This window comes from Thalia democratica, chromosome 9 (genome assembly GCF_965202585.1).
Source record: "Thalia democratica chromosome 9, ktThaDemo2.hap1.1, whole genome shotgun sequence".
In the NCBI taxonomy this organism is placed as follows: domain Eukaryota; kingdom Metazoa; phylum Chordata; class Thaliacea; order Salpida; family Salpidae; genus Thalia; species Thalia democratica.
The window spans coordinates 26357182-26376885 of NC_139173.1; the positions used below are offsets into that span (position 1 = coordinate 26357182).

The window sequence follows — 19704 nt, forward strand, 5'->3', positions numbered from 1 at the left end:
AAAATAATGTCAACTACCACTCTAAACAGTTAGAGAAAAACAGCTGTCAGCAATATAAGACTTTGAAAAAAAAAAATCAAAAAAAATTACAGTAATAAAAAACACATAATCATAATACACAATGGCAGTTATTTAATTGGTGCCACAAACAATAGTAATTGTAATGCAAATGTAAATCAATAAATGATAAACAGTTTTTTATTTGATAAACGTTTTTCTAATAATAACAGATACTTTAAACTAAAACCTTTTTCGATTACTTTCAACTTTAAACAATAAAACAAAACTGTAGTCTGTGTCATTGGTATTTAAGGCGTGCTTAAAAATCATTATATTATCTGCACAGAAAATTTAGAAAGGTAAAAAATGTTATTTGAACATTGTTTGTTTTATCGTTTTATTAAAAAAAAATTAGTTATAATATAATAAAAATAGTTAAAAGTTTTTAATCCATCATTTATACAGTAAAACTTAAAAAATTAAAAAAATGTGTTGTATTAGTAAATAACAATTTTCATATTATATTGATCACAGAACTTTTTTTCTAATAGTTTAGTGAGTGAAGACCACTGTTCTGTGGTATTATGACTAAAATAAATCATATAATACAATATTATTATTTAAAATGTTCTATTATAACATCTACAATAATCCACAAACTCTTTTTTTTTTCGAAACATACTAATAGATATAATGAGTGTATAATTTAAATAAATAATTTAAGAAGTAGCAAGCTTTACACTTATTTTCTACAATGATAAATTGCTTTTTCAACTAAGAATTTTCTTTGATAAAAACAGAACATCAATGTATTTAAAAACGTTCTTGATCTCTTTTGAATAATAAAATTTAAAAATTAGAGTTTTATTCAAAACATTAAGTAATGGAACATTTTCAAAAAATTAAAAAGCTTCAACATTAAACAATAAAAAATATATCATTTTTTATATTAGGTGTTTTTAAATACCATTTACAGTTTAAAGTAATTAGAGAAAAATTGCTCATTTTCTCAGTTTTTTGATTTTTTACACAGCTTAATCAGCAAATAACAAGAAATTTATTCAATTTTCTTCAATATTTTAAAGCTGCAAGTGGTATATAAATACAACAAATAACTTTCCTACAACAACACACTACTGCAAATCTTTTTAAACTTAACAGCATCACTATATTTTCATACACAAAACACAAAATTCTGAATTTTTGACAACAACAAAAACATTTTTTCATGTAAAATTAAATGAAACTGAATTTATTTGTTTATGAAATCATACATACACAAACAACTTATGTATGACCTACTTTCTATTAGTCTTCAAAAATACAGTTCTATGAAATACTACCTATATTATCCAGATTAAGAATTGAAATAACTCTAGGCATATGTGATAAAAACATATTATTAGATTTAAGTAAAGAAATGTAAAACAGTAGCAGTAAACCTTTACAATTCAGGGCTCACTAATTAAATTATGTTTGAAGCTTAAAATCTTTTTTTTTACTAAAGATTATGAGTTATGACTACTCAAAATATATTTTTAAAATAAAACGAAGTAAAAAAGTCTAATGAATATACTGTAGAAAACTAGAACAAAGTTTGTTTGAAGTTTTTAACATGTTCATTAAAAAAATTCTATTACTTAATCACAGTTTACCAACTTTTACTTAAAAGGATTTTTAAGACAGCATTGTTAGGTGAAAACTTAAAACTATTCTACATTTGATATAGCTTGGGAATCTTGTAAAAATAATGTTAGTTTTTTCTTCAATTTTCTTAGTTTGTTACATGTTTTTAGAAAAGTACAAGCACAAATTTTTGTTTTTGAGGGGTAATATTATTAGAATAATGTCTCTTAGATTGTACGAGTGCTTTTAAAATCTAATTTAAAGTAAAAAAAATATTTTGATATACTTACTTTTAATGTTTTTAACATTTGGTAATAATTAGTTGTTTGATGATATTCTTAACATTTAAACAACTATTAAGGCTAAACATTGGATATAAACTTTACTAACAAGAGGTTACAAAATTTTAAACACTTTGAAAATGCTTACTTTTTAGCTTAGTTTTTTCTCACAGAAAAGTATTCAAAACATTTTTAATTCAATATTAGATATAAACAGTTTTTAGTGAAATGATAGTAAACATTAAATTAAAGCTGGTATATTCATTTGAATATTAGGAATTAGTTTATTTCAAACATTAGTTTCATTAAAAACTTATTAAGAATATATTTTAGCATAAAATAATTTAATTCAAACTGATAAATATGGATTAAGCACAACAATAGTAGTAACTGACTAACAGATTATCATGGTTGCCACTGATCAAGCTGAGAAATATTTCCTGGCTTTTCCTGACTTTTTACCAAGATTTCCTGACTTTTCTAAATCAGTTTTACTTATATAAATTGTTCACTTAGTTTAATAAAATTTTACCCAAATTATTTAGTATAAAATCCTAAAATTAAAAATCAATTTAAAAAATAATATACTAAGTATTTGTAAAGAAAAAGACATAAAAAAGTAAACTATATATCTGTTGTATAAAATATTTTCTCTTATCATTTAGTATAAAATTTGTAACAAACAAATATACTCTTATTTACTTTAAAAACTTACTAAGTTACTTAGTTACTCTACAAAAATACAAACAATAAGTAAACTTAATTTTGACATTTAACTCTCTTATAACTTATTTTTTTAATTTAAACAATTTCGAAAAAATTATAAAGAGGTAAAGTATACACATTAACTGCTTAGTTATAAAGAACTCAATTATTTAAACAAAAAACACTTTGATTCTAAAATTATGCTTTTGTGTATATATCACAGTTTCACTATGGAAGTATCCTTGCTACAGATCATCAATATTAAAAAGCTTACAAAATCTGCTTGTTCAAGTAGGGTACTTGTTCAATATGCTAATAGAAATTTTTTGCAGTTTTACAAAGGATATTTTACTAATTTATACCAGGTAAAGGCAATGAAAATAAAATTAAATATTTTTGTAAATTTCTAGGAAAATTTTTGAGTTTTTTTCTGACTTTAAAGGACTTTTAATTAATTTTAACCATTAAAGGCTTTGGAAAACAAGGAATTTTGTAAACTTAAACTGACAAAATCTGACTTTCTTTTAAATGTTACAAATTTACTGACTTTTCCTGACTTTTTTTCAAAGCCCCCCATTTTTTCCAGACTTTTCCTGACTTTTGTCATTTTTTAAAATTTTTCCTGACTTTTCCTGATTTCCTGACCAAGTGGCAACCCTGGATTATGTACTAAACAATCTACCAAGCATTTATTTTACTGATCAACTGCTCAGCTTTTATACATTTTTAGACACATTAGTTTAGACAGGGTTTTCTAAGAGTGGGCGATTTTAGCTATGAAGGGCAATAAATAATATGGATACAAAAAAGCAAATCAATCATAGCTAAGGAGAGAGATTATTTTTAAAGGTCTGTCAAAGCAGTGAATATAAAAGTGAGAGAAAACTCTGACTTCTATGCTGTTTAAAAATGAACAGCTAAGAAAACTGACTTAAGTTACACTAGGGGTGAAAAACGTACAACCCACAAACAGCATCCATCCTGCCAACAAAACTTGTGACCTACAACATACTTTTTTTTTAAATGTTAAGGAAATTAAATTGAGGAATTCAATTCCAAATGTTTTAAAAATTCTTTTTAGTTGAATTGTGGTTTAGTATGTTCCTACTAAAGGAATTAGGGGGAATGCTTAGTTTTTTTTTACAATTTTATCTTATTTTGTACAGTTTTATTATATCAGACATTCTTAACGGCCTAACAAAATGCAAAGTAAATTAGATAAAAGCAATTTAAGTTGGTTAGATCAATAGGTTCCTAATGTAAGGTGGTAATTAAGTAAGACTATTTTACAAAAAGGTCTGTTCTCCTATATTTTTAACACTTTCTTTTTTAATTTTTACAGTAAGTCCACTACTAAGGTTGAAAATTTTCTAAAGCAAAGTATTTTTTATTATCAAAAAAAAAACTTAAGTAAAAAGCATTTTTTTGTTTTGTGTTATCTAAAATTTTTAATTTTTCTTAACCACAAAATTAAAAGTTTTTAAACTATATAACAAATTATTTCTGAAATGAGAGGATGTAGCTTGAAAAAATGAAGGAGATAGTTTTTAAGTGAACTTTTAGAAGAAAATTTAAAACAAAAAATTTTGGTCCATATATCAGAGTTGCCACTCTTTAAGTCAAAAAAAAAACTATCCTGAGCAATAAAAACTTCCGTGAGTGACCTTAAACTATCCGTAGTTTAGTTACTATACTCTTAGTTTTTTTAATCCTTAAAAAAGTTTTATTTTCTGATACAAACTACTTATACCTCATGTTCATTTTTATTTGAAAAAAGAAATAAGTCTGATACATATGCGTCTAAATTAGATGTTAAACAAAAAAAAATACTTTTAAATAATAAAACATTGAGACTGGATCAACTAAATCTCATTTAAGTTCTAGGAAAAATCAGTCTTGAGTTTTTCTTTTAATTCTTATATAAGAGTCTTATAAAAAAATAAACTTATTCTGAGTCAATCTGAGTTAAAAAAATCACAATATCTTGAGTTATCCTGAGTGTGTGGCAACCCTACTATATTTGTATCAAAAACTTTTTACAAAAATTCTTTATCTCAAAAGTTTAAAAAAAATTTATACCCTAAAAATTTTATTTATAACTTATATCTTAAGCTTTCAAATAAAAATCAATGTTAAATTTTGTAAAGAAAAAGTTTTTAAGTATTTCATAGTCACTTAACTGTAGTTTTGTGAATTTTAGTTGTTTGTTTGAATGGAAGATAATTTTTGCACTGAATATTTGTACTGTACAATGTTTAATAATTAAAATATAGTGTTTTTTGTTTTTTTTGTATAACTTTTGTATCATTGTTTAGCAAAGTGCCATTTATTTCAAACCACACTAGCTGATGATTAAAGCATTTAGCTTTATGAAACACATGTTCTGGTTTTTTTACCTACTTTTCTTAATAAATTATTTAAAAGCCCTTAAATTGGACTCTGTGGAAAGTGTTTAAGTTTATTTAACCATGTTATTTGCTGTATATATATTTATATAGTATTTAAGTAAGAGTAAACTTTTTTTGACTACATTTTAAGGTTGTAGGGGGGTCACTTTGATTTTTTACAAGTTGATCTTATTTTTTACAGTATTATTTAGGGGTAGGGTGTACATTACATTTTTTTGGTCATATTGTAATATTCATCCAAGTCATTATGATTTGGATGTGTTTTTGCTTCATTAAGAAGAATCTGAAAAAAAAAGTTCAAAAACAAACAACTGCTGCCAAAAAACTAATTTCAACCCCAAAAATTACATACTTTTCAATTTTTTGATTTAAACACTAATAAAATCACTTATACATGTCCTAGACTTATAATTTACGTCTTTAATGAAAGCTTATACTTATTGACAGATATTTCAAGACATATTAAGGGCATGGGGAGTTTAACACTTTTTTTTTGAAATTTGATCTTATTTTATATAGTTTTTCCTAAGCTACAAGACGCATTTTACATACTATAAAAATTCAAAGTAATTTTTGAGATACAGCCAGTCAAAGTTGGAGGCAGCAATAGGATCCATATGGGAGGCACAAATTAAAACAGCAAATAACTCAAAACCACTAAAAATCTATCTTCTCCTACGTTTTTTGAGATAACTACCTCAAAATTTCAAGAAGTGTTCTTTGATATATTTAGAAAATTCTGTTGGAAAGATTTTTTGAAAAATTAAAAAAATAAGATTTTATAACAAAAAAAATGTTTAATACCCCCCTATGCCCTAACTGCTTTTGATGTATTATGAGGTCATAATTACCTTAAATGTGCAAAATGTGTCTGTAAAATGTAGGGGTAGGGAGTACAGCACATTTTTATGGTTATATTGTAAAATTCAAATAAGTATATATGATTGGGATGTGTTTTTGCTTAGTTAAAAGAATAAATCTAAAAAAAAATTATAAGTTTGCAAAAAAAAAGTTGCTACCTAAAAAATTAATTTCAACCCCAAAAATCACATATTTTATCTTAAATAGTAATAAAATTACTTATATATGTCCTAGACTTATAATTTGTATCTTAAATGAAAGCTTATAATTATAGGCATAAATTAAAGACATTTCAACTATTTTTGTTGCATTATGACGCCATTATTACACTAAATATGCAAATTTTGTCTGTAAAATCATACTTTTTTTTTAATATATAAAAAGCAAATTCTTCTGCCGTTTTACTTTTAGTTTTTTGATTTAGGATATAAAATGTGTTAAGTCAGCTAGGCAGAAAGATATTACTGATGTAATGTCATTTAATTGCATGTATATATAGACACATAAAATACATTTAAAATCATTTTTGGTCATTATGAATATTGAGAGTACCTGTCTAAGAGTAAAAGATTTAAGACTTATACATCATAGAAAGTGCATGTAAATTTATTAAAATAAGTGTAATTTTAATCTTTAAGTTTAAGTACTTTTATTTAATTAAACAATAAATGTTTATCTGAATTATTTTTTTATTAGCTTTAATACTGTTTTCAAATTACTACTGTTTAATGTTTATAAAGTATTGTACATCTAAATAAATTAAAACTTATTTTGTTAGTTTGTTTAAATGTTTTGGTTCTCTAATTTTAAAACTTTTCATGAAATATGTTTTAGTTTTAAACTCATAGCAGCTAATTGTTAATGTATTTACTTAAATAAACTGCTCTCAATAATTATAATTTCTAATAAAGAATTATATTAAAAGTTGTTTAAGTCAAAAAATCAAAAAGTATGTGATTTTTGGGGTTGAAATTAGTTCTTTAGGCAGCAGTTGTTTAATTTTTTTAAATTTTTTTTTCAGATTCTTCTTAATGACGCAAAAACACATCCAAATCATAATGACTCATAAGTCCAGCAAACATCACCGAGCACTCCCCTATGACATTTGAGCTATCAGTTATTTTTAACCCTTTACCAAAATTAAAAAAGACTTTTGAGATATAAGAAATCAAAGTTCATGTGCTAAATAGATTTCTAGTGGAAGGCGCAAACCAAAAATGCAAAAAAAAAACTATTTCACTAAAAATCTATGTTCTTAATTTATTAACTAATCTTCTTTAACTTTTCACAGAAAGTCAATTACTAGTACTTAAATCGATTGGATGCAAGATTTTCTTTTGTTTTGATTAATAAAAATTCTATTGAAAAAAAACACACTTTTCTTTTTTTTTTATACAAAATTTTTATTTTTTAAGTTGCAATTTTGAAAGTATTGAAATAACATTACCTTAAAATTTGAAGTCTCTAGCTAAAAAAATTAAGGAGAAGATATATTTTTAGTAAATTTATAAATTTCCAAGGAAATTGACAATTAACAAATTGCAGTCCATACGTTTGTATAGAAATTTTTTATTAAAAGCATCTATATCTCAAAAACTTATTGAAATTTTGATGTTATATAAAAACCAATTTACAGTTTTAGCCTTAATATAAGAACTATTATTAAATAATAAAAAAATTATTTTTTCCCTTATAGGAGCCCTCCCTATGCCCTTAGTTAGTGTGTACAAATGTTTTTATGGCAAATTTTCTCCAGGTTTTTAAAAGTATACATTTTAGGGTCGATTTTTAGTTTAGAGATAAGCTTAAGGTAAGAAACTGTTTATATAGTATAAAACACTGAAAAGATACTGTAAAGCTATTTGTTTTACAACTTTTTGTTTTCTTAATAAAACAAATTTTTGATGATGACAAAAATTTTATATCTAAATGGTAGATTTTTTGTGTCAAATTGAACTTTAACTACTTAAAATGTTATAATTAAAATTTAAGGATTTTTAAGTTTCTTTTTTTTCAACTTCTCCAAGTCCAGATTTTTTGGGCTAAATTGTCAAAATCCAAGTTTTTAGTTAGTTGAGTAATGAGCAAACACTAAAAACCAACAACTCAATAATAAACAAGATAGGGCAAGTTGTAATGTCATTATAACTAAGATGTCTAATATACACATAAAACTGTAAAAACTTATTTTAGTAGTAAATCAGTGATTCTCTGATAGTTGTGCGTGTAGTTATTAGTTACTTTTTTGTTGATATATTTTTTTTTCATTACCTTTTTAATTAACTTGGAATATTTCTCACCTTATTTCGTTATAATCATTTTAGATAGACAGTAGTAGTCATTCATAACAATTGTTTGAATAAACACATTGATGAAAATTTTGTTTGTGTAGAAAGTTTATGAAAATCTTTAGAACGTATTCACTGTTCTAAAGTAATCAATAAAAATACATTCAATGATTACTAGGGTAACATTAGTTTTTTAACAAAACAACAACTAAAATGTATATAGATAAAGGTACTACATAAAATTACTAAATAATGTGGATTAATACAGCATTAACATCTTAAAGTAATTGAAAAAAAATTGCAAATAATAAGTCCAATATAAAATATGTACTCTTTAATTAAAAGTTTATAGACTATTATTACAGTTAGTGAGTACCAGTTTTCAATTTATAGACTATACAAAAGCCAAAAATAATGTAAAAGTTTTTGAACTACATTTTAACTTTTTATTCTTAAACAAAATAATTTGTTAAGTTTTTCTAAATAATAGGAAAATTTATATTACTGTCTTTGTTTAAATTAAGTCAATCTGGTTTGTTGAATAAAAACGACAGCTCTAAATGCTACCAGAAACTTAATTTAAAAAAACGTACGTTAAAACTATCTGCTAAAATATTAAACAGATAAGATTAACAATTGTAATCATACAACCTAAATTGAAAACGTAACTAAAACTCATTATTAAAGTGTAGAAATTTAAAATCACAAAATATACAAAATATATAATACTAAAACTAACGGTTGGCTTGGCTAGTTTTCGAGTCGGCAAGCCAGAATTACAAAAAAAAAGTTTTGCAGGCCAAAAATTTGTCATTGCAAACCGCATAGTTTTCAAAATTTCGCTATAATTATTTTTTAATCTATATATTTTTTACATATTGAATAATAATATAAACTATTTAATTTTGTAAAAGATAAATAATTTTTTAATTTCGGTGTGTAGCTCGATGACCGACCTTTTTGTACACCAGGACCTCTAACCAAAATGTTTGAGTCTGATTTCTGTACTATGGCCTATAAACTAGTCTTTAGCTTCAGCACACATTATTAATATTTATATAATGATTATTTTACTGTAGTTCTAGTTTTAGCACAATTAAATTAAAAGCCCAATTTAAAATATTTGTCATCAAAGAGTTAAATTTTATCAAACCTGCATAAAGTACTTTTAAGCCCTTAAATTAAATACGGGTTTGTAGATTTTGCACCCCTAATTGAGATAGTTTTTTTGTATATAATATAATAATGTGCAGCTCTAAGATGTAGTAAGAAAACAGTGTTTAAGAAAGATAAACTGAAAATATTTATAATTTGTTTAAAAAAGTTTGTTGTAATCCAAGAAGTTTTTTTTTATTATGTTTGCTTAAATCTTATAAAAATAGTTTTTTGAATAAGGAACTATTTATTTGTTTCATCGTAATTAAACCAACAACACTAGTTCAGAACAGATTTTACATGAGAACTGAGTTATTCACAACAAACTTGAATATTTTCATTGTAAATTTTAAGATATATTTTCACCAAATTGCATTGCACACGTGAGCTTCTATAGATCGATGTTACCTTATTTTTTAATTTTGTAAACAAACCTATAGTTTTAACTAATTTTCTACTTTACTAGTAAATTTACGTTCTTACACATTGTAATTTCAGCACTTTTAAACAGAAAACTGATGTCACTGTGCTAGTTTATTTAATTAATTTCAATTTCGAACGTAAGTATAGTTTTGTTTTTGTTTTATTTGTAAAATAAATACCAGTTACAAATGTAATCATTGGTACCTTTAAAAATTATATAGTTTAACATAATATCCAAGTTTATTGTCCTCATTCGAGATTTGAGAACTAACTTTATAATATTTGCTTTATATCATTTCAAATTTAAAAATGAATTTTGGTAATTAAAACACTGGTTTTTAAAGCTCTGAAATAATAATTTAGTTTTTTTAAATTAGCTTTTTTACTAGTATAATCTTTTTGAAATACTTTGCAGGGGCGTGTCTAGACTTTTTTCAAAGGGGATTCACAATTTTTTTTGTTTTTAATTTGCTGCTTAAGTACGCATTTTTTAGGTATGCACTGCAAGGTAAAAACGCAATATTTAGCCGAAAAACTCTGTGTTTAAAATGCTTTTTGCCTGCTTAAAAATAAAAAAAGATATATAAGTAGTAATAGAAAATTATTAATATTGTTTAATTAATATACTGTATTAAAGTTTGATAAATTAAAATTAAAACAACCAGAAATGTTATGAACTTACAAATTGTATTTCAAAATTTAAATCTGTTAAATAAAACAAAAATATTATAGACACAACTAACTTACTGTAAAAAAATTAACTTTTTTAATAGGAAACAATATTATAAAATAATTAAAACTAGAATAAACTTTTATTTAAATTAAATGTTAGTATAGATAGAGTTCTTACAAACTTTTCTTTTAAATTTTAAACTCTTTACAATTTTATTTATACTTATAATATAAAAAAAATTCAAGTAATTTAATCTATAAAAATTGAAATTTCACTAAAAAGAATGTTTAGACTTATACAATTAAATTAAAAAATCTTTATAAAAAATTATTCTAGTTTTAATTATTCTATAATATTGTTTCCTGATAAAAAAGTTAATTTTTTATACAGTAAATTAGTTGTGTCTATAATACTTTTGTTTTAAATAACATATTTGAATTTTGATATACAATTTGTAAGTTTATAACATTTAAATAAAATTTAAAGAGAATTTCAATTTTGATTTAAATGCTAGTATAGATAGAGTTCTTACAAATATTTTATTTAAATTTATACTCTTTACATTTATATATCTATTTGTATTATAAATTTTAATTTTCAAGTAATTTAATCTATAAAAATTTAAATTTTACTAAAAATATATTTAGACTTTTACAATTGAATTAAAATATCTTTAAATTTTATTTAAATGTTTTACTTATGGTGCAGGGATTCTAATGATGGTTTTGAAATCTCTTTGAGTTAAAAATTTCAAAAAATCAAGAATAAACTTTGTGGCCAACAGATATACAAAAATAAAACAACTTAAATAAAAATATTAAAATACCATTAAATGATAAAAGAACAAATTTCCAGGTGGTTTAGTTGTCTAAAGATGATTTTAAAACTCTCTGAATTGAACTTTTTAGTTTTAAACCCAGTTGGTTGACACATAAACAAATAATATAAATGTTTAAGTACAAACACAATATTATTATATAACAACATAACACAAAAGCTTCACAAAACATTATTATATATAGTTAAAATAAAACTTTAGTGATTATTATTGTTATTTTTTAAGTGAAATTGTACTTACTAGTTCAAAAGCAATACTAAATCAACAGTTGTTTACACTAATTAACAATTTATAATGGAATCTATGAGTATTTTAGTAAAAAGTTTCCTAGAAAAAAATTCTATTATAAAACTTTTACCTATTATGACGTCACGATTAGAATTTGATTTAAAATCTTTTTCAGCTGGGCAAAAACGAGCATTTTTTGTTCCTACAACTTTTTAATATTTCATTGTTATAAATTCAACATCCATTATTCAAAGTTTATCAAATAACCAAAACAAAGTCAATAAACAATGTTTTAGTGGTACTCTAAGAATTTTTTTTCAGGGGGTTCACAGGAATCCAGTCAAAACACGCCCCTGATACTTTGTATGAAAACAAAAACTTAAAATTTTAAAACGACTTCACGAATAAACTTTGCATGTCTTTTAAATACGTTTTATACTAATATTTTTTAAATTTCCAAAATCACAACTTTTTACTTTTATTTTTTATAAAAAATTTAATAATTTGTTAACTTTCTAACTTTACGTGTAAAACTCGTCTTGAATTAAAATAGTTCTGAAGACAGCTTTATAAAAATTAAGTTTAGATATGTTGTAAACAATTAGTGGAAAAAACTCTAAAACGTTAAATGAGCAAATATTATCACTGAAGTTACTATAATATCAGCATGATAAAAAAGTGCATATCAGATGGTTGTTAAATGGGTTTTCTTTTGTTTCTTGATTATTAGTTTGAAAAAGTATTATTTTTTTTTAACCTGAATATGTACTAGAAAAATAACTATTTAAAAAAGTAAAATTTTAACTTTCCTATAATTATTAAAACATTATAAAAAAAATTATGTTAACATACTTAACTAATAAAAGTATATTTTTTGTAGTTTTAGGTTTTTGAAAACTATTTTTTAACAACTAAAATTATTCAAATAGTTTTTAGTTAAATTCATTTTATGTTAAGTAAATTTTTTAATCGTTTATAAAAATGAAAGTAGAAACTTTTATTTTAATTTACAGAAATTTAAAATAGAACCGAGTTTAAATTTCTGACATTTCATAAAAAGTATCTTGTAAAAAATTTAAGAAAATTTAAATTGTTCATTTTTTCATGTTTAGAAAAACTTAGGTATTAACTCGTTAATTGTTCTAATATAAATTTTAAATTCAACTTTGGTGGAAATACTTAAATGAAATAATATGTAAATAAAAAATAAATAAAATCCACTTAACATTATTATGTTTATTTGAAATGATATAAGTAATTAATTGTTTTACAGAATAAAAAATTAAAACAACCTTGTGTCTTCTGATTACGTTAATTTTTTCAAATAAAACCGAAAATGTTTAAAATAGACTTTATTCAAGCAATTTTTATCAAGCTAAAAAAGTTTAATGAAGTAAATATTCTTTAAAAAAATTATAAAAACCCAAAAAAATTAAATAACTTATAATGATGCAATTGTTTTAAATCAATTTATTCACAGAATCTTAGTTTATAAAACCGCCACAGTGAAACAATAACAAATAAAAAAACTATCAAATATAAGCAACATAATTTCGTCAAAAACAAAAACTTATTTTTTGATATTTACAAATTTTTAAGTACTTCATTTTTAAATCAAACTTATAAAGCTATGTATATATTGTAATTAAAAGCCTGAAAAAAATATCACAGTAAATGCTACATTAATTAAATAAAATTATTTTTTATTGTATTTTGTTGTTAATAATTCTTTTTATTCTATATTGAATCTTCCTCCTCTCCAAGATTTCTTAAAAAAATATCTTTAATTAATTATAAGATCTAAACTTATAATTAAAAAACAGTAACAATCTTTAAATTTAACATAACGCATGTTAAAAAAAAAATTTTCTACAGCCGTTTGCTATAAAATTAGCTTGTGATAAAAATAACGGGATTTAGTTTTTTTAAAACATATTCAACATAGTTTGGTTTTTGTAAGGAAGACCAATAAAAACCTATAGTAAATTAAAGATATAATCATTTTATTCAAAAGCTGAGAGGTACAACTAACAACTTTTGAAAAAAGTAGCAAAAGTTCAATAAAAATAAGTGGTTTTAGAGCACAACTAACATATTAATATTTTAGGTTCAATTTAACCTTAACTTTTTTTGGGCATACCAATTTCAACAGTACTTTTTAACTGTAAGCTAAATTGAAGTGAGTTATTGTAAATATGAAGTGTTTGCTATGCTTAATTTTAACCTAATTAAATCAAAGTTGTATTCATTCCATAAATCTTTCTAATCGTCTTATATTAAACACTTACTGGTTTTATGTAATTTCATATTAAGAGAATATACTTCCTATATTTTTCTAAAGTTAAAAAAATTACAGCTCACCAATATAAATATAAAAATCATAAGTGATCTGTTTAAATTAAGCAAAACAAATTTTTGTTTTGAGTAAGAAAACTCCGAATCTAACTTTGATTTCACATAGAAGAAAAAAAATAATTTAGTTCTTAAATGATGTAAAAGAAAACTTTGTTTTCTACAACAGAAATATATTTTAAAACTACTATGGTGACAAATTTAAAAGGTTAATTAATTAAAATATCTTTAAAACTTTCCTAAGTTTAAAAAATAGATATTTTTGCTTCTAATAACTTGATAAAGGTACCACTATTATTGTTGTTAACAAAATGTTCACAAAACTACTTAAAAAAACGGTACACTGTTCAGTTTAAGTTTACTAAGTAGTAGTTAGTATTAAGTATGAATACAAATCAAATTTCACTACAATTCTATCAGGTATGAAGTATGAATACAAATAAAATTTCACTACAATTTTATTAAAATGAAGTATAAACAAAAATTAAATTTCACCACAATCTTATCAAGTGTGAAATATGAATAAAAATAAAATTTTACTACTATCTTACTAAGTATGAATAAAAATTAAATTTCACTACAATACCATCAAGTATGAAATATGAATAACAATTAAATTTCACTACAATCTCATCAAGTATGAAATATAAATACAAATAAAATTTCACTACAATCTTATCAAGTGTGAAATATGAATACAAATAAAATTTTACTACTATCTTACTAAGTATGAATAAAAATTAAATTTCACTACATTACTATCAAGTATGAAATATGAATAACAATTAAATTTCACTACAATATTATCAAGTATGAAATATGAATAACAATTAAATTTCACTACAATCCCATCAGGTATGAAATATGAACAAAAATAAAATTTCACTACAATCTTATCAAGTATGAAATATGAATAACAATTAAATTTCACTACAATCTCATTAAGTATGAAGTATGAATGCAAATAAAAATTTAATCAAACCCCATACTAGCTGTAAAGGAACGGTTTTCACTTTTTCTCGTGCCGGACATTGGTGTCATTATTTTATGTCTCTCTATGTCTTCCGACCTCTCTCTGAATCCGCCCCGCTAAAATTGTTTTTGTTATCCAACTTTAAAACTTAAAAATTGCTTATAATTTACATAAATCATGTTCATATCAACTTTTAATTATACAACATGGAAAGTAAATTCAATTTAAAGTTTAAATAAAAGATGCTGCATTTCAAAGTTTTTAGTTAAATATGAGTTTTGTTGTAATTAAAAGTAACATAAAAAAGTTAATAAAACACAGTAGTAATTAATGTATTACTGTAAATTATGTAAACTGTGTTGCACATAATTTGTAAACTACATTTGCAATAATATAGATGTCTTAACCTTTGTTTTATATATGATAAAAAATCATTGTGGAACACTTTTTAAATAATAAATAAACTTAAGTTTAGTTTTTAGATAAATCTTTTTCTATTGTCATTTTAATCTTAAATTAAAAAATTGACCAAAAGTTTAACTACGTTTTTAGTTTTGAGCTAGAGATCTCAAACTTTCAAAAACTTTAATATTTTAAAATTTTCTTAAAATTAAAGTTGTAGGTTTTTCTTTTGACTAAAACATTTCCTACACTTAAAATATTTAAATACTATTAAAAGATTTACATTAAAAACTGAAGAAGATTTGTTAAAAACTGAAGAAGATTTGTTAAAAACTGAAAAAGGTTTGTTAAAAAATGAAGAAGATTTGTTAAAAAATGAAGAAAATTTGTTAAAAATCTGAAGAAGATTTGTTAAAAAATGAAGAAGATTTGTTAAAAACAGAAGAAGATTTGTTAAAAACTGAAGAAGATTTGTTAAAAAATGAAGAAGATTTGTTAAAAAACTGAAGAAGATTTGTTAAAAAATGAAGAAGATTTGTTAAAAAATGAAGAAGATTTGTTAAAAACTGAAGAAGGTTTGTTAAAAAATGAAGAAGATTTGTTAAAAAATGAAGAAAATTTGTTAAAAATCTGAAGAAGATTTGTTAAAAATCTGAAGAAGATTTGTTAAAAAATGAAGAAGATTTGTTAAAAAATGAAGAAGATTTGTTAAAAAATGAAGAAGATTTGTTAAAAAAATGAAGAAGATTTGTTAAAAAATGAAGAAGATTTGTTAAAAAATGAAGAAGATTTGTTAAGAAATGAAGAAGATTTGTTAAAAAATGAAGAAGATTTGTTAAAAACTGAAGAAGATTTGTTAAAAATGAAGAAGATTTGTTAAAAAATGAGGAAGATTTGTTAAAAAATGAAGAAGATTTGTTAAAAAATGAAGAAGATTTGTTATAAAATGAAGAAGATTTGTTAAAAAATGAAGAAGATTTGTTATAAAATGAAGAAGATTTGTTAAAAAATGAAGAAGATTTGTTAAGAATTGAAGAAGATTTGTTAAAAAATGAAGAAGATGGATAGATTAAGGAAACTTTATTTTTCACTTTGCTAGTTTGCACCTTCCATCAGCAACCTAATGAACTCAACCACTAATACTTTTATGTTGCTATTATTTTACTTCAGCAATAAAAAGTGTCTAAAACTTTACTAAATAAGACCAACTTGTAAAAATAAGGTGGACCATCTATGACCATATTATTTGATTAAAAGTCAAATTTTTTTACTGTTATTTAACTTATGTTATTGGAAGAAAATTCACAGCTTAGTTATATGCTGGTTAAATACTATTTTTCTAATTTTGAAAATAAAAAATTACTTTAAGATTGATACTATAAACTATAATAAAACTTTTTAACTTTTGAAAACTAAAGTTTAAGAATTGACTATAAAAATTGAACTAAAACTTTTTTTTTGTCAAAATTTAGTTTAATGTTTGATATTTTTAGAGCCATTAAGTCTTTTCTAAACAAAAAATGTATATTAAAAAAAAAGATTTGTTAAAAACTGAAGAAGATTTGTTAAAAAATGAAGAAGATTTGTTAAAAACTGAAGAAGATTTGTTAAAAAATGAAGAAGATTTACATTAAAAAACTGAAGAAGATTTGTTAAAAAACTGAAGAAGACTTGTTAAAAACTGAAGAAAATTTGTTAAAAAAAGAAGAAGATGGATAGATTAAGGAAACTTTATTTTTCACTTTGTTATTTTTTGCCTTCCATCCACAACCTAATGAACTCAACCACTAATACTTTAATGTTGCTAACATTTTACTTCAGCAATAAAAAGTGCCTAAAACTTTACTAAATAAGACCAACTTGTAAAAATAAGGTGGACCATCTATGACCATATTATTTGATTAGAAAGTCATTTTTTATTTTAGTCATTTAACTTATGTTATTGGAAGAAAATTCACAGCTTAGTTATATGCTGGTTAAATACTATTTTTCTAATTTTGAAAATAAAAAATTACTTTAAGATTGATACTATAAACTATAATAAAACTTTTTAACTTTTGAAAACTAAAGTTTAAGAATTGACTATAAAAATTGAACTAAAACTTTTTTTTTGTCAAAATTTAGTTTAATGTTTGATATTTTTAGAGCCATTAAGTCTTTTCTAAACAAAAAATGTATATTAAAAAAAAAGATTTGTTAAAAACTGAAGAAGATTTGTTAAAAAATGAAGAAGATTTGTTAAAAACTGAAGAAGATTTGTTAAAAAATGAAGAAGATTTACATTAAAAAACTGAAGAAGATTTGTTAAAAAACTGAAGAAGACTTGTTAAAAACTGAAGAAAATTTGTTAAAAAAAGAAGAAGATGGATAGATTAAGGAAACTTTATTTTTCACTTTGTTATTTTTTGCCTTCCATCCACAACCTAATGAACTCAACCACTAATACTTTAATGTTGCTAACATTTTACTTCAGCAATAAAAAGTGCCTAAAACTTTACTAAATAAGACCAACTTGTAAAAATAAGGTGGACCATCTATGACCATATTATTTGATTAGAAAGTCATTTTTTTTTACTTTTATTTAACTTATGTTACTGGAAGAAAATTCACAGCTTAGTTATATGCTGGTTAAATACTATTTTTCTAATTTTGAAAATAAAAATACCTTCAAGATTGATACTATAAACTATAATAAAACTATTTAACTTTTGAAAACTAAAGTTTAAGAATTGACTATAAAAATTGAACTAAAAACTTTTTTATGTCAAAATTTAGTTTAATGTTTGATATTTTTAGAGCCATTAAGTCTTTTCTAAACAAAAAAAGGTACAGAGAATCACGCAAGTATTTTAAAACTATTTGCAAAAAATAGTAACTTGTTTTATACTAAACTAATGGTATTTTGTAAAGGAAATGTATTAAAAAAAACTTAACATCTCGTGGATTTATGATATCTTTTAAATTAAAAATATATTGAATAATTTCCATACAAAAAATAGTACAGACAAAAGTTTAACACTTTAAGAATAATTTAAAAATTTTATGAATTAACTTGTTAAGTTCTTTGAAACAAAGAGAAAACAAACTAGTATTTTTGAGAAATCGAACTTGTCGTCCCTGGGGTTTTGCAGCAAACTCCAACCAATAGATCCTGCGTGCTCGTGCTTTCTTTTCAACGGTGGTGCTTCATTTGATGCTGGCCTGTTTAAGAAAGCATATAGTTTGTAGATTTCAGGTTAATTCTAATATTAACTGATTAGAACTTGTTTCTATTATACGTATACTTAGGAGGTTGAATTTTTATTCAAGAATTTTAGATCCACTATTATTGAAGACCAGTTCATTAGGAACAATTTACTGTGATAACAATTACAAGATACTATTTAGAATTGAGAATATTGAAAACTGTATTAAAACTCACACCTGAACAAATAAGCACAGCTTGAAGATTTTTCAGGCGAACTCAAATTTTCCCCAATGTATTCAAAGTTTGGCACCATGTGAGATTTGTAATTTTTTATATAGTCTGGTCCTGTAAAAAATTTATTGTAATTCATTGAAAAAATAATTAAATTCACCATTTTATAAAAAATAAAGTCATGTCTTGATTGAATTTTGATGTGAAGGTATCTTTTAATACTTTATTCTAGTTTTCTTTTTATTGAAAGTTATATGTAATTATATAACTAAAATATTTCATAAAAATGGTAAAGAAACTAACAAACTAATTAATAGATATCTTAAAATTCAAAAAATTAAAAATATTAGTCAAAAATGGTTTTATTATAACAAAATTTTTATTTAACACCAAAATACTTTTTCTAACATTTCAGTTATTGTTTATGAAAATTTCAATCAAATATGATGCTTTGCTAAGTATTTTAATGCTTAAGTATTTTACTACAAGTTTTTTGCAAAAAACCAACTACTTTTAAGATATCAGATATACTAAAATATAAACATTTTATTAGGATCAATTACTACTAAAGCACAGTTTTACAACAATTCTATGTTTTGTGTTTTTATTAATTGTAATTTTTTAATAATATTAAACAAATAAGTTATGGACTAACTTACCAGTGAAAACCATATGCTGTGCAGTTGTACTTTCATTGTTTGTAGTCATATTCTTAAGACAAAATCTAACAAGTGTTTGATTAAATTTTTTCTGCAATCTTAAGTTTTGTATGAAAGATATAATTTTGAAAGTTCAGAGTTTCTAAAAGTTCTACATATTTGTAAGAAAAAAACTTGCATTTTTTTACAAGAACTAGCTTCTAAATAGCTTTTTTTATAATATTTTAAAGCATTTTAAAGGTATAGAAAATATATAAACACCTCAAATTTTTAGTTTTTTTCACATGCAACTTTAATATTAACTTTAATATTAATAAATTGTATTTAGTTTGTAAAATTAAGACTTTTTTTTATGTTAAAAAAATTATACAATGCTAGTATTAAAGGCCATTTAATATTTTAAAAAAACATTAA

General features: G+C 22.9%; 1 protein-coding gene across 1 annotated transcript; it reads right to left on the reverse strand.

The window, feature by feature from the left end:
- Nucleotides 1-12991: 12991 nt before the first annotated feature.
- LOC145844576 (protein SPMIP2-like) lies at nucleotides 12992-19351 on the reverse strand. The gene is made up of 5 exons (XM_082951974.1): nucleotides 19291-19351; nucleotides 18637-18745; nucleotides 18300-18414; nucleotides 14821-14927; nucleotides 12992-13254 (listed from the first exon to the last, which is right to left on the reverse strand). Exons 1-5 carry the CDS (start codon nucleotides 19337-19339, stop codon nucleotides 13224-13226), a joined length of 411 nt encoding a protein of 136 aa, XP_082808100.1. The 5' UTR covers nucleotides 19340-19351; the 3' UTR covers nucleotides 12992-13223.
- Nucleotides 19352-19704: the final 353 nt, after the last annotated feature.